Genomic DNA, 15,664 nt, shown 5'->3' with positions numbered 1-15,664 from the left:
CATTTTAGGGGCAGAGGAGCTTCCACTGCAGTCGGACACTGAACAGCTGTGGTCTAAAGTCAGCTCTGCCCAGGATAAAAACAACCACATCTGGAACCTGCGGACCCACATGGGTTAATGCACTAATGTTTTTTATTTTACACAAGTGTTTCAACTTTAGTCATTTTTTTCCTTTTTTTTCTTTTTTCTGTTTTTTCTTTTCTTTTTTCTTCTTTTTTTCTTTCTTTCTTTTTTCTTTTTTCCTCTTTCTTTTTCTTTTTTCCTTTTCCTTTTTTTTCCCTTTTTTCTTTTCTTTTCTCTGTTTTTTCTTTCTTTCCTTTTTTTTCTCTTTCCTAAACTTTGCTCATTTTTCTTGCTAATACTACCTCTGACCGTACAGATCACAGTTCACAATAATCAAGCGTCACTAGTTCTGAGGGAAAAGGCAGCGGAGGAAACCGAACCCTTTTTGGCTTTGTCAGCTGCAGGTTCCCAGTGGACCTGATCCAGTCCACCATGGACCAGGTCCAGACTGCAACACACAGCAGCTTCTACTGCAGCTGCAAGGCAAGCAGTGGGGCCAGAGCCCAGTCTGAAGCGATCAATAAAAGCAATTCTGTCCTGTTAGCTGGATGCACAGTGTGACAGGAGTTTTTCTGGATCCGTCAGATGTTGAACAGAGTAAAAGCTCTGCAGGACCAACACTGCTGACCATATTAAAGCTGAGGATTCACATTCAACCGGGGAACCATCTGCAATGTTTTACAAGAAATAATGTCCAAGTAACAGTTTAAAGTAGAAGAGCTGGTGTAGTTTAGGACAGGGGGGTCAGACTCATGTTAGTTCAGTTCCACATTCAGCCCAGTTTGATCTGCAGTGGGCCGGACCAGTAAAATAATAACACAACATCCACCCAGCATCCCACATCTCACTGGTTCGCGTCACGTGGTTACTGTGGTTACGTCACCGTGGAAGCATCTCTGTTGGGTTGTGCTAGCGTTTTGTGCTTTTTGTGCAGTTATTTTACCAAATGTCTGTTTCCAAACTGTAGGAGCTATTTGTCTATTTAGTTTTTTGTTCACAGTTAATTTACCATTTTGTTTACTAATTTAGTATTTTTTGCAAATTGTTTATTTTGATTTGTTTGCTTTTTGTGTAATATTTAGAATATTTTTAAAATTTTCATGGTTATTGCTTTCATTCTTTAGTGTTTAGCAACTTTTTGTTTTGTGTTTTCTTATTGGTTTAGACCAGGGCTGTCAAACTCCTGTTAGTTCAGTTCCACATTCAGCCCAGTTTAATCTGCAGTGGACTGAACCAGTAAAATAACAGTGAAAAAAGTAAAATTATATTGTGATCAGGTTTACATCAACAAAGTTTCCTTCAAAATCTGAATAACATGAACAACTTGAATTGTCTTAAGAAAAACAAATGTAATTTTAACAATATTGTGCCTCGGTTTATCAGTTTATCGTTTACACATGTGCGTTACAATCGCACAAAACATTTAATAACAGGCAGAATACTGGTCAAATTGCATTTACTTTTAAGACATTTCTGTTTGTTCATATTTGTTCAGGTTATTCACATTTGTTGTGAACGTATAGTTTGGTAATGTAAACATTTTCATGTAACTTTACTTCTTTACACCAAAAAAACAAAGAGAATTTGGGGTTGTCATTATTTATAGGTTATTCTGATAATATTTTACTGGTTCTGACCCACTTGAAATCTAATCAGACTGTATGTGTCCGTATGTGGAAGCTGAATTCAAATGATTTTGACACCACTGATTGTTAATTTCTTCAGTGTAATTTTTGCATTTCACAAATTCATCCCAGGGGCCGGATTGGACCCTTTGGCGGGCTGGATTTGGCCCCCGGGCCGCATGTTTGACACCTGTGGTTTAGTAGTAGTGGGAGGAGGAGATCTGATCCGGTTCTTTTTCTTCAGCTTTGTTTTGATAGAATAATTGTTAAATTTACTCAGAGCTATTATTAACATCTGCTGGATCGGTAAATTCAATACAGGAAAATGACTGACAAATACTAAGTGCAGAGGATGATACATTCAGATCAGTTTGGAAAGTTAAAATGTTTGAAAATTGACACAAAAAACTATTCTGTCCTGGTAACTACGGATCCTCTGAATGTCCAAATATGGTCATATCTGAACAGATGAAGAACTGTATTTGACACCAGTTACTGACGTGTGTTGATCAGATTAGCGGTGCCTGCTGTCCAGTAGGTGGCGGTTGTGCACACACACCCATCACAGACACAACCAGAGGTGAAACAGACACAACACGTTAGAACTGAATGTGTGTTCTGAGTCCTCCATGAACGTCCATATTCAGTCACTGAGTCCTTCAGACAGCTGCAGCACCACTGGAGCATAAACATGTACATTCTACACATTCTACCTCTGTGTGTGTGTGTGTGTGTGTGTGTGTGTGTGTGTGTGTGTCTTTTTGTACGTGACTGTTTTATTTTTTCAAATATTTTTTATTCTTAACTGTTTTATAATTGATGTATGTATTTTATGTGAACATCTTACAAATGGTATTCTGCAGTGACAATAAAGTGTATACTATTCTATTCTGTTCTATTCTATTGTTTTCAATTCTGTTCTGTTCAATTCAATTGTTTTCTATTCTGTTCTATTCTATTCAATTCTATTCTATTCTATTGTGTTCTATTCTGTTCTGCTGTTCTATTCTGTTCTGTCTATTCTGTTCTATTCTATTCTATTTTATTCTGTTCTATTCTGTTCTACTCTATTCTATTCTACTCTATTCTATTCTGTTCTACTCTATTCTGTTCTGTTCTATTCTATTCTACTCTATTCTGTTCTATTCTATTCTGTTCTACTCTATTCTATTCTGTTCTATTCTATTCTATTCTACTCCATTCTATTCCATTCTATTCTATTCTGTTCTACTCTACTCTATTCTACTCTATTCTATTCTATTGTGTTCTATTCTATTCTGTTCCACTCTATTCTACTCTATTCTATTCTACTCCATTCTATTCTGTTCTATTCTATTCTGTTCTATTGTATTCTATTCTACTCTATTCAGTTCTGTTCTACTCTATTCTACTCTATTCTATTCTATGCTATTGTGTTCTATTCTGTTCTACTCTATTCTATTCTGTTCTATTCTATTCTGTTCTATTCTATTCTATTCTGTTCTACTCTATTCTGTTCTATTCTATTCTACTGTATTCTATTCTGTTCTAATCTATTCTATTCTATTCTGTTCTTATCTATTCTATTCTATTCTACTGTATTCTATTCTATTCTGTTCTAATCTATTCTATTCTATTCTGTTGTACTCTATTCTGTTCTGTTCTATTCTATTCTATTCTGTTCTATTCTATTCTATTCTGTTCTATTCTATTCTGTTCTATTCTATTCTATTCCAGCTGCCAATGGGAGAAGGCGGGGTTCACCCAGTTAAACATATATTTCTAGTTCTTTTTTGTCTTTTTTTTTACTGTATTTCTAGTTCTTTTTTTATTTTTATTTTTTTTTATTTCTAGTTCAGATGACTGATTCATGCGTCTATCGTTCTTCTCTCTTCCACTCAGGTGCTGCGAGTCTTGGGAAGGGAATCGGCGGAATTCTGTTTTCCCGTTTTTCCCGTTCCAGTGGCCAAGTGGGCGGAGTGGAGGAGGAGCCATCAGACTCTGAGGGCGGGGCCTCTGAGGTGGAAGAAGGAACGACAGTGGCTGAAACTGAGGAGAAGGACAAACAGATGGAGGAGGAGAGAAGGGTGGAGGAGGCAGCGGCGGCCATGTCCCAGTCCACCTCTGCTGTCATGGACAACGCCTCCGGTGAGTCCACTGAGGGGACCGGGTCTGGACTGGGGCCGAACCAGGTCTGGACCAGGTCTGGAAGGTCCACCTGCACCTGATCAACAGGGCACAGCATCAACTGTAGTCCAGAAATTTGTGTAAACTTTTTAACCCTTTACGCACCTGAAATATATATTTTTTTAATATATTACATTTTGTACTATGGCGTATTAGAGCAACATAAGAAAATAAGAACACTGTCACTACGAGAATAAAGTCGAATACAAAAAGTTATCATTTTATAAGAATGATTTCGTAATATTATGAGAATAATGTTGTCATATTTTGAGAATAAAGTCATAATATTACAAGACTAATGTAATTTAAAATCAGGCGGGAAAAATATCCTAGGACATTCACCTCAGAGCAGACACTATTGGGATAGTTTCAGACAACTTCTTAGAGTTTGAAAACAGCATCGTCTTAGTTTTTTCAGTACTGAGGACAAGTTTCAGCTGAAGAAGTGAGTGCTGGACTGCATCAAAACCTCTGCACGTATTCAGTGGTTTGAGCAAGAGTTGATCCACAGCAGTAAATAACTGTGTCATCAGCATAAAAATACAGATCAGCATCAGACACACTGTGCCTAGAGTCATTTATATACAGAATAAAAAGGAGGGGTCCTAATGTGGAACCCTGTGGCACCCCCTTGTGGACAGTGACATATTCTGAACACTGTTCTGTGTTTTGTGTCTTTTAAGGCTGTGACCAAGAAAAGAGACCGAGAAATAAATATGTATGTTCATTTAAACCAGGGCTCTCAAACTCCTGTTCTTTCAGGTTCCACATTCAGCTCCATTTGATCTGCAGTGGACCGGACCAGTAAAATACTAACAGAATAACCTATAAATAATGACAACTCCATATTTTTGTCTTTGTTTTAGTGCAAAAAAACCCATTTATTATGAAAATACTTACTTTTATAAACTATCGAAACAAAAAAAAAATTTAAATAACCTGAAAAACTGAAATTTCTTAAGAAAAATAAGAGCAATTTTAACAATGTTCTGCCTCAACTTATCATTTCTTCATGTGCATTCTGGATCAGATCTACAAAGACACTAAACACTGAGGGACAGGAGGGAAAGAGTTCAAATTGGGCTGAATTTTCTTTAGATGCTTCAGTTTTGTTCATATTTGTTCAGGTTTATTCACATTTTATTGTCACAGGATAGTTTGTAAGTGTAAATATTTTCATAATTTAATGTTATTTTTTGGACTAAAACAAAGACAAATATTTCAAGTTGTCATTATTTATAGGCATAATGGAATATTGTTTTTTTTTCACATCAAACAGAAGAAAATACGGAGTCATTCTTTTTGTCGGTTCTTCTGCTGTTATTATTTGACTGTAGATCAGATTGGTCTGTATGTGGAACCGCAACTAAAATGAGTTCCACAGCCTTGACTGTGGAGTTTTTGCACTTTGTAAATTCATCCTATGGGCTGGATTGGAACCTTTGGTGGGACGCATTTGGCCCCCAGGACGCATGTTTGACACCCCTGGTTTAAACGCTATAAAAACATCTAATCTAAAGACTGCCTAAAGCATTTGCAGTCCTGTACGTCCATATGTGTCAGAGTCCTTGTGTTAAAGTGTCCTCGCTGTCCCCTGGGTCTACCGGGGTCTACCTGGGTCTACCTGGGTCTACCGGGGTCTACCGGGGTCTACCGGGGTCTACCGGGGTCTACCGGGGTCTACCTGGGTCTACCTGGGTCTAACCTGGTCCTTCTGTGTCTTTCAGTGGAACTGGAGCGGCGCATTGACTTTGAGCTGCCCGAGGGTTTAGTGGAGAGCCGCTACTGGTCTGCGGTCACCTCCCACACGGCGTACTGGTGTTCCTACAACGTGGCTCTGTTCCTCCTCACCTTCATGTACAGACCACAGGAGCCTCCGGAAGCTGCCGACGACAACCCCAACATGTCCTAACACAAGTGCACTGTGGGACGGATGGGCTCAATTCACTTTCTGTTCACGCTGCTGGACAGTTTTCCAAGTTCACCACAGTTCACATTTGAACATTCAGTAGATACAACAACACCAGAGTGATCCCAGTGTGGAGTTTATTTTGACACTTCACAGTTTCCTTACATGAAAATACATTTTGTATAACATTATTGATTGGATATTTTCATTTGACTTGTGATTTTAATATGAAATGACTGTTAGAAATAAACAGCATGGAAAATGAATTGACCCAACACAAACCCAAGCACACACTGTCCCTGAAGTAAACCCCCCCCTTTTACACTGCAGCCTCCCCTGGGACCTGCACAGCAGACTGAGAAGACGCCTGGTGTCCCCCCAGTGTCCCCTCTGGGTCCTCTGTCGGACACACAGCTGTGTCCTTTGACTGGATCAGTGGACCTCCTGCTGACTTCCTGTTTGACCTCAGAGTCTGCCTGTCCGTCACAGTCAGCCTGTCTGTCACAGTCTGCCTGTCTGTCACAGTCTGCCTGTCCGTCACAGTCTGCCTGTCCGTCACAGTCTGCCTGTCCGTCACAGTCTGCCTGTCTGTCATAGTCAGCCTGTCTGTCACAGTCAGCCTGTCTGTCACAGTCTGCCTGTCTGTCACAGTCTGCCTGTCTGTCACAGTCTGCCTGTCTGTCACAACAGTCAGCCTGTCCGTCACAGTCTGCCTGTCTGTCACAGTCAGCCTGTCCGTCACAGTCTGCCTGTCTGTCATAGTCAGCCTGTCTGTCACAGTCAGCCTGTCCGTCACAGTCTGCCTGTCTGTCACAGTCAGCCTGTCCGTCACAGTCTGCCTGTCCGTCATCCCGCCCCCAGGTGTGCGTTCATGTGCCACTCTGTTGACGTAGCAGAACTCCAATGCTTCCTCCAGATTCATCGTCTTTAGAAACAAGTCTTTCTTTTTTTGGTACTATCTGTTTGGAACCTGAATACTGTTTACAGTTTTCGTACAACGCTGGTACCTCGACTTACGAGTTTTCTGAGTTGTGAGCCGGTGCTCGGTCGATTTTTTTGCTTTGAGTTGCGAGTCAAAATCTGATTTATGAGTGAGTTTCAGAAACACCGCCGCTAGTTGCACACAACATCCGCCCGGCATCCCACGTCTCACTGGTTCACTTCACGTGGTTACCGGGGTTACCTCACCGTGGAAGCATCTCTGTTGGGTAGTGCTGGCGTTTTTGGGCTTTTTGTTCAGTTATTTTGCCAAATTTCTTTTTCCTAACCCTGGTTCATCTGTTCACCTCTTCCAGACACAAAGCGTTTCAGCACCTCCCCTGTGGACAGCGACAGCAGGAGATAATAGCTGTAAGACCAAATATCACCACCATCTGCACATTTACAATTGCATTTAAAAAACTAACTCAAATAAAATACATTTACATTAAATACTTATTATTAATGTTCCATTTCAATTAATTTCAATGTGGAAAATTGATTTGACATACGAGCAAATTGAGTTACAAGCTCGGTCACAGAACGAATGAAACTCGTACATCCAGGTACCACTGTGTTTCGACCGTACTGAGGGTTTGTACGGATCAGAGAAGCTTCAGTTCTTTCCTCAGAGCCAACCTGAGTTAAAGCAGCTTTAAGGGATGTTTGACCACCAGAGGGCAGCAGCCAACAATAGCTCCACACAATACAGACCCGACACTACATCAGTGAGAGGAGGTGCATCTGTACAGAAGACAAACAGAGTCGCTTTTCCATTGGACATCTGCGCAAAACTTTACCCATATTTACTAAATTTTTAAAAAACAGAAGTGCGTAATGTGGGTTTTTCCATCAAATCACAAATGCAATGATCTGTTTATTTATTATTGCGAGATGACACGAGAAGTCATGTCGACAAACATAAATATGTGTTTTTTTGGATACTTGTTACCTCTCTGTCTCGTACTAAGTTCTACAATGATTGGGTTTCCTCATGTTTTAAAGCTTTTCTTCTTCTCTTGTTGTAACATCCATCAACATCCTTTTTTTTTTTGTTCACATGACTAGTTGCGCAAAAAGGTCTTTCTGTTGCAGTTTTGCGTGATATGCCAATTTTACTACACCAGAAACACCACCTCTTGGAAGAACGAAAACTTTTCACCAAAAAATAAGAGTTTTGGTGAAATTGTCCTTTTTCCATCAGACAAATTTTTATGCGCAAGTTATATTCACGCAGTTTGAGGGTCAGTGGAAAAGTGACTATAGTGACGGAGCGGTCCGTCCTGGTAACGGCTGTCCAAAGGCTCCGTTTGTGCAGGTTCTCCTTCTGTCTGTGTCGGTTCTCTCCAGGTTCTCCACCGTCCACAGATGACAAACACCTGAACTGGGTAAACTGGTCCAACTCAAATACCAGTAGGTGTGAATGTGAGAGTGGATGCTCCTGTCAGCCCTGTGATTAACTGGTGACAGCCCTGTTGGCAGCCAAGACAGCCCCCCCCACGACCCTCTGAAGGAAAACGAACCATTGAATAGAAGAATCCCTTAAGGAGGCTTTAACTCACCCCTTAACTTAAACCATCCCACTGTATGTGTCATATGCTCATGTTTACACTCACTGTCAGACGTCTGGTTCTGGACTGAGGACTGCGACAACACACATGTGAATAAGTATATTTTCATGTCTTTATGTAATAACATCTACATTTTGTAATAATCTTCTGCTTTTCTTACTAATTAACATCCTGAATTTAAAACAACCAACTTTAGAAACTGATTAATGAAATCGCATTGTATGTCACGCCAGTTCTTACGGCATTTGGCGTTCTATACCTACGCATTTTCGACCTATTCTGATCAATATTTTCAGCACTTATTTACAACTGAATGATTTTGAACAGTAGCAACTGTAATATTAGCTCAGAAGTCGGTGAGTGCTAACATTAGCTCTTAGCTAACAGTAGTTAATGGGATCTCAAATATGGTGAGACTTTGAGATTTTGTGGTCAGATTTAGACGTGAGGTTCCTGTCCCTTAGTTTGGCGGTATTTGTTGGTCATGCGTCTAGATGAGGGGTGTCAAACACGTGGCCCGTGGGCCAAAACCGGCCCGCCAAAGGTTCCACTTCAACCCACAAGATGAATTTACAAAGTGCTAAAATGACTAGTATAATAGCAAAATAACCTATAAATATACACAATTACACTTTTTTCTGTCTTTTGGTGCAAAAAATAACCTTAAACTATGAAAATATTTACATTTACAAACTATCATTTCACAATAAAATGTGAATAACCTGAACAAATATAAACAACCTAAATATCTAACGGAAATAAAGTGTAATTTTAACAACATTCTGCTACTATTACTAAATGTTTTGTGCAACATTGTGTGTAATACACATGTTCAAATGACAAGTTGAGGCATAATATTGTTGAAATTGCTCTTATTTTTCTTAAGAATTTTCAGGAAAGTTTGTAAATGGAAATCTTTTCATAATTTAATGTTTTTTTATGACACCAAAACAAAGACAAAAACCTGGAGTTGACATTATTTACAGGTTATAATGTTATTATTTTACTGGTCCGGTCCCCTTCAGATCAAATGTGGTCCCTGAACTGAAGTGAGTTGGACAGCCCTGGTCTGCATCCGATTCACCTGTAGAACTAAGTTTTGGGATATGTAATAACTTGCTATGAAATATGAGGAAATATATTTCATACATATTTGAAGCTGTTTAAAACGAAAAGCAGGAGATTATTATAAAAATTAAGTGTTTTTACATAATCTAGTTAAACTCCTCCTTCATTCATTATGTTTACACAAACACCTTTGTTATATGAACATCTCACTGACTTGGAGGTGATTCTGAAGTAGTGTCCAAACTGTTGTGTGTGCCAACAGAAGGTTTGTTCTGTTTTTGTGGCAGCGTTTTCCAGTCCAGATGAAGGTACAAACTACGGCTCCAGTGGAAAAACTGCTGCACATGACTTTTTGGAGAATTTATGTCTTTTTGTTTTGGAAACAAACTAAAATAAATGGAGCCATGCTAGTGCCATTAGCCCCCCCACACACACACACACACTAACACCAACCCAATGCTAATGCTGTTTCTGTGTTGGTTCAGCATGTGGACCTTCTACGACCCACCACAGACTCAGACCGACCAGAGTCCCATCATTACTAAACTGGACTCAGGCCCAGACCTGTTTGGACTGGAACACAGATGTTGTATTTTTATGTCTGTGCACCACCACAGTGAATATGAAATGAAACCACCAACATGTGACTGAACTGTGGACTTTAATTCAAGGGCTTTAACCAAAATACTACATTAATAATTTAGGAATTACAACAGTTTTAAAGGTAAAGTCCAGATATGTCCTCTTCCCTGGTTATTATGTACGAGGGCGTATTAGGGCCACATAAGAAAACAAGTGTTCATTGAACCCAAACCTCCTCCTTCACCCTGAACGCTGTGCATGTGTGGATCGACTCTTTCTGTTTAAATTCAACAGTTTCCAGGTTGTTCCATACAGCAGAAACAGTTGAAGCTTGGTCCCAGTCATGTGTCTGTCCAATTAGATTCAGTTCACATCAATATTAGTTGAGTTCTAATTTTAAATGTGTGGGAAATGGGATTTTCAATGTTCAATGTAAATGTCCACAGAGTCCACATTCCACAGTGGATGTGGACAATTTAGTTCCAGATACAAGATAATGTTCTAAGTTATGGGTGGATTCAATTGGAGGAGAATCAGAGTCATTTTGAATTCTTTATGAATTTTAAAAAATGTCTCAATGATGACAGATGGAAAACTGTAGATGTTGTGACCTTGCTGTGACCTTGAACTTTGGCCTACTGGGACCAAAATGGACTGGGTTGGTCCCAGGGCCGAGGCCTATCTGTGGGGAAGATCTGGGAAAGATGGGTGGAAGAGTTTTCCCATAAAGTTGCTAAAAAACAAACAAACAAACAAAGCAAAGTGATCACAGTACCTCCTGGTGGAGGTAATAAAAACATCTGTTGATATGAGAATAAAGTCGTAAAATATTGACATAAAACCTGTAAAGTTGAATACAAAAACAATCATAATTTTACGAGAATAAAGTTGATATGTTATGATAAGAATAATGTCGTCATATTTCCAGAGCAAAGCCATAATAATGTTATCAGAATGGTGGATAAAGTCTACAGGTCGATCCTCTGCTCAGATTCATTCTGCCTTGGCGGAAGTCTGTGCTCTCCGAGTGCTTTTCTAGTCTTAAACAGGAACAGAGGGCCGAATTTATGTGTAAAATGTCTGCGTCCTCCACGTCATGGACAGGCTTTGTCTTCTTTGTTCTTCTGCGTTCTGTGCTGATGCAGATGGACATGGACACAACACTGATGTCTGAAGCAGTGGCATCACTGAACAGCTGGACCTCTTTGCCATCAGTCATGTTTGCCTTTTATATTTTTATCTTCATTATTTTTTGGACACATGTTTACAGATGTTTACAGAACTGCAACACTGTCTGTTTGACAAAAGCCGAGATGTTTCGACTGAAATATGTAGTAGCAGAGGTTTCAGTGTGACTGTGTGTGACTCGTTTGTGTTTTCTCCCCCATTCACTCGAACATTCTTACAGCGAACTGCAATAAACCATCTCCTAAAGGATGCACAAGGACCAGCTGCACAGGGTTTTCTTCACCTCAGAAACAGAAACGGACCTTTACACACACACACACACACACACACACACACACACACACACACTGTAGCAGCCCTTGGCATCAGTGAAACAGCGTAGAGTTCAACTGGTACAAATATTTATTTCATCATCGAGCGCCGTGAAACTAAAACACAAACATTTGTACATAAGTTATTTTGCAAAATTTACTTAGGTTATATTTTCTTTAAAAGCACAAACATTATTACAAACAAGACATATTACTCATAATTAAAATTGTAATTTAATCCACACACATTTCAAACAGAAGAACAAACAAAAGAACAAAACATGCCACTACAATTAATTACTACGGAGCCAATTTAGGGCCAGAAGTTTTGTATATGAAAAAATAAAATTTGAAACTGAAAATTTAAGTTTTGATCTTGAATTTTGAAAAATACAACAACGTGTTCAAATAAAAAATAAGGGTATGAAAAGTTTTTTCAGGTTAAATATAATTTTGATTCACTTCAGTAATTCTTTTGAATAAATCAGTTGAGGCCACGCCCACCACACCACATCAGGCCAAAAGTTGAACAAGCGAAAAAACAAAGAGATCTGAAACTGAAAAAAAAAGATTTGAAACCATGAAAAATAAGATCTGAATCTGAAAAGAAAACATGCAACTGAAAAAAATAAAACCTCAAATATTAAAATATATATAAAAGTAAAAAATGAAAATAAATTATTTATTCAAAAGAATTAAAATTATATTTCATACATAAAACTTATGGCCCCACATTGGCTCCATATTTCCCACATGCTTTGCTCCGCCTACCAAGGGTTCAAACTCCTCACTCATCCAATGAACAGCAGTAGGTATGTGAACCAAACTGCGCTTCGACAAAGAAAACAACCCATTCCACATGAATATACAGCTTAATATCTGTTCAAAATAATATGTCAAACAAATCAAACTCCCATGTTCTTTCTGCTCACCTCACTTCTCTGTTCAGCACAGTCCTGTTCTGCTCTGGGTGGAAAAACAGGTGTGAGCCAATCAGCCTCATTATATCCCAAAAGGGGGTGTGGCCACAATAAAACAACATGGGAAGAAAATCCAACAGAAACTAAAAATAAATTTACAAAAAAAAAAAAAAAAAAAAAGAGGAAGAAGAAGAAGAATCTAAAATAATAAACCTATCAGCCGGCCACTAACACACACTAAAGCACTGGGTCTCAGTTTTTTTCTGTGCCCCGCCCCCTTTAAAGGACCATAGACCTCCAGCCCCCCCAACCCCAACAACTCTGTACCAATGGTGCAATTACAACTGTTATTGACAGAAACATCAATATCATATCAATACTTTTTGCTTTTCCTTGAATCATTTTTTGTTCAAATTAAAAATGACTTAGATTTTTGTTTGCATAATCCAAATAAACTCACCCAGACTGCTCCGAGACAATACTTACCCAAATAAAAATAGTAAATGTCCAGTTATCTTTCAACTCTGACAATAAAGTTCCTTTTTCTAGACCACAGGTGTCAAACATGCGGCCCAGGGGCCAAATCCGGCCCAACAAAGGGTTCAATTTGGTCCCTGGGATGAGTTTGTGAAATGTAAAAATTACACTGAAGATACGAACAATCAAGGATGTTAGAATCATTTTAGGTTATTTCAGTCTGAAGTGGATCAGACTAGTCAAATACTATCCTAATAACCTCTAACTAATGAAAACTGTAAATTTGTGTCTTTGTTTGAGTGTAAAAAAAGTAAAACTAGTGTTCAGAGAACTCAAACCTCCACCAAACACCCTGAACGCTGTGCATGTGTGGATCCACTCTTTCTGTTTAAATCCAACAGTTTCCAGGTTGTTCCATACACAGAAACAGTTGAATCTGGTCCCAGTCATGTGTCTGTCCAATTAGATTCAATTCACATCAATATTAGTTGAGTTCTAATTTTAAATGTGTGGGAAATGGGATTTTCAATGTTCAGTGTAAATGTCCACAGAGTCCACATTCCACAGTGGATGTGGACAATTTAGTTCCAGATACAAGAGATTGTTCTAAGCTACAGGTGGATCCAACTGGAGGAGAATCGGAGTCGTTTTGAATTTTTGATGAATTTTTAAAAATGTCTCAATGATGACAGATGGAAAACTGTAGATGTTGTGACCTTGCTGTGACCTTGAACTTTGTCCTACTGGGACCAAAATGGACTGGGTTGGTCCCAGGGCCTAGGCCTATCTGTGGGGAAGATCTGGGAAAGATGGGTGGAAGAGTTTTACACTAAAGTTGCTAAAAAACAAACAAACAAACAAACAAACAAAGCACAGTGATCACAGTACCTCCTGGTGGAGGTAATAACACAAAAATGTTTACATTTACAGACTAGCCTTTTATTAAAAAAATGTGAATATCTGAAATGTCTTGAGAGAAGTCTGTGGAACTTTAATAATATTCTGTCTGTTATTTAATGTTGTGTGTATTTGTAGATCCACTATAATCTCTAAGTTGTGATCCACATGTATAAGTGATAAACTAAGGCATAATATTGTTAACATTGCACTTATCACCTCCGCCAAGGAGGTTCTGTTTTTGCCAGGGTTTGTTTGTCTGTTTGTTTGTCTGTCCGTTAGTGTGCAACATAACTCAAAAAGTTATGGACAGATTTGGATGAAATTTTCAGGGTTTGTTGGAAATGGGATAAGGAAGAAATGATTAAATTTTGGTGGTGATCGGGGGTGGGGGGGCCCACGGGGGGGGCCACTGATCAGCCTTGGCAGAGGTCTGCACTCTCCGAGTGCTTCTAGTTTTACTAAAGTATTTTCAGGTTGTTCATATTTGTTCATGTTATGTTTGAGTACAATTTGTAGATGTAAATATTTTCATTATGGAATTTAATTTTTTCACTCAAAAGTTCTTATGCTATTATTTATATTATTTTACTGCTCCGGCCCACTTTAGATCATATCAGACTGAAAGTGGAACTGAACTAACATGAGTCTGACAGCCCTGTTTTAGTCCAACAAACACATGTCGGTTCCACAGGTGAACATGTGACCAGTATCAGTGGGTCCATGAGCCCGTTTCCACTGGACATCTGAGAACAGAGAAGTCCAAACTGGTCCAAAACACAACCCTGTGTGTCCATGGGTCTTTTCCAGTCCAGTCCTTGTCCAAACCTAAACTCTTTGTCTAGTCTAGTGACAGATCACCATGGCAACAGATTGGTTTGGTGTCCGTCCACAAAATGAGTCCAGGGTGTTCCAACCATCAAACATTAGTTCCACCTGATACATGTTCCAACCTGAAGAACAAAAAAACACCCAGGACTGATCCATGACCCCCCTGGAAGGACTTCACGCCACCTCCCCCCCATTCCCACAGTTTGACCAACTCTGCACTAGACTGAGTTAAAACACTGGTTATAGAAGATGTTTCTGAGTTTCAGATGATGCTTATGGTCCATTTGAACTGGCAGAAGCTTTTGTTTGCTTTAATTTGCTTGTTCCACAATAAATGTGTGAATTCCAGAGAAGATGAATTTGAATAATTGTTCAGTACAAGCACTTATGTAAAGAACATAAAGTCCAACTAAAAGTAATATCAGTGTGTGATGGTGTGTCTGCTTGTACATACTGTGAAAAATTATCAAAAGGGTCATTATAATATATTTACACATTTTAAAGCTGTATCTTCACTGTAAAACCAGATAAGTTGAGTTTACTTAAAAAATCTGAGGTGACCCATTGCCTAAAAAATGTAAGTAATAAGTAATGAAAACTTGAGTGCATTAAACTGAAATGCTTGATTTGAATGGAATTACTATTTTAAGTCCAACACACTAAATGCCAAGTTAACCCTTTCATGCATGAATTATGAGAACTTTAATCAAGATTTTTTTTTTTCCTGAGTGTTTTTATTCTTCTTTAGACACGAAAAAAAGAATGCAACTGAAAATTCGTTTATGAACCTATTTTTCATGGAGTTCCAAAAATGTTCCCACATCTTGACAGACACCATGCATTTAATTCTTGAAGCAAAGAAACATGTATTTATTGATGTATTGTGTGAAAACTATGAAATAAAAACATTTTTAATGCTGCTAATCTGCTGTTTTCTCACATTTTAACATACTCTAATACTAGTCAATACTCACTTCATGGAGATAATATGCAAAATAATAGAAATAAATAAATAAATAACCCTTTTAATTGCAGTTTGATAACAATAACAAGCAATTAATTTACACTCAAACATGTT

At 38.6% G+C, this 15,664-nt stretch overlaps 1 protein-coding gene across 1 annotated transcript in view; it reads left to right on the top strand.

Annotated features, from left to right (window-relative positions):
* The window catches only part of LOC115414763 (phospholipase DDHD1-like), a 36,933-nt gene extending 30,537 nt beyond the window's left edge, over positions 1–6,396 (top strand). The window contains 2 exon segments of the mRNA XM_030128056.1: positions 3,570–3,815; positions 5,582–6,396. Of these exon segments, the coding sequence (XP_029983916.1) occupies positions 3,570–3,815; positions 5,582–5,766 (431 nt within the window). The 3' untranslated portion in view covers positions 5,767–6,396.
* Positions 6,397–15,664: the final 9,268 nt, after the last annotated feature.

This window comes from Sphaeramia orbicularis, chromosome 24, assembly GCF_902148855.1.
Source record: "Sphaeramia orbicularis chromosome 24, fSphaOr1.1, whole genome shotgun sequence".
Classification (NCBI taxonomy): Eukaryota; Metazoa; Chordata; class Actinopteri; order Kurtiformes; family Apogonidae; genus Sphaeramia; species Sphaeramia orbicularis.
The sequence above is the reverse complement of the archived record's forward strand: the minus strand, read 5'-3'. Positions and strand labels throughout refer to the sequence as shown.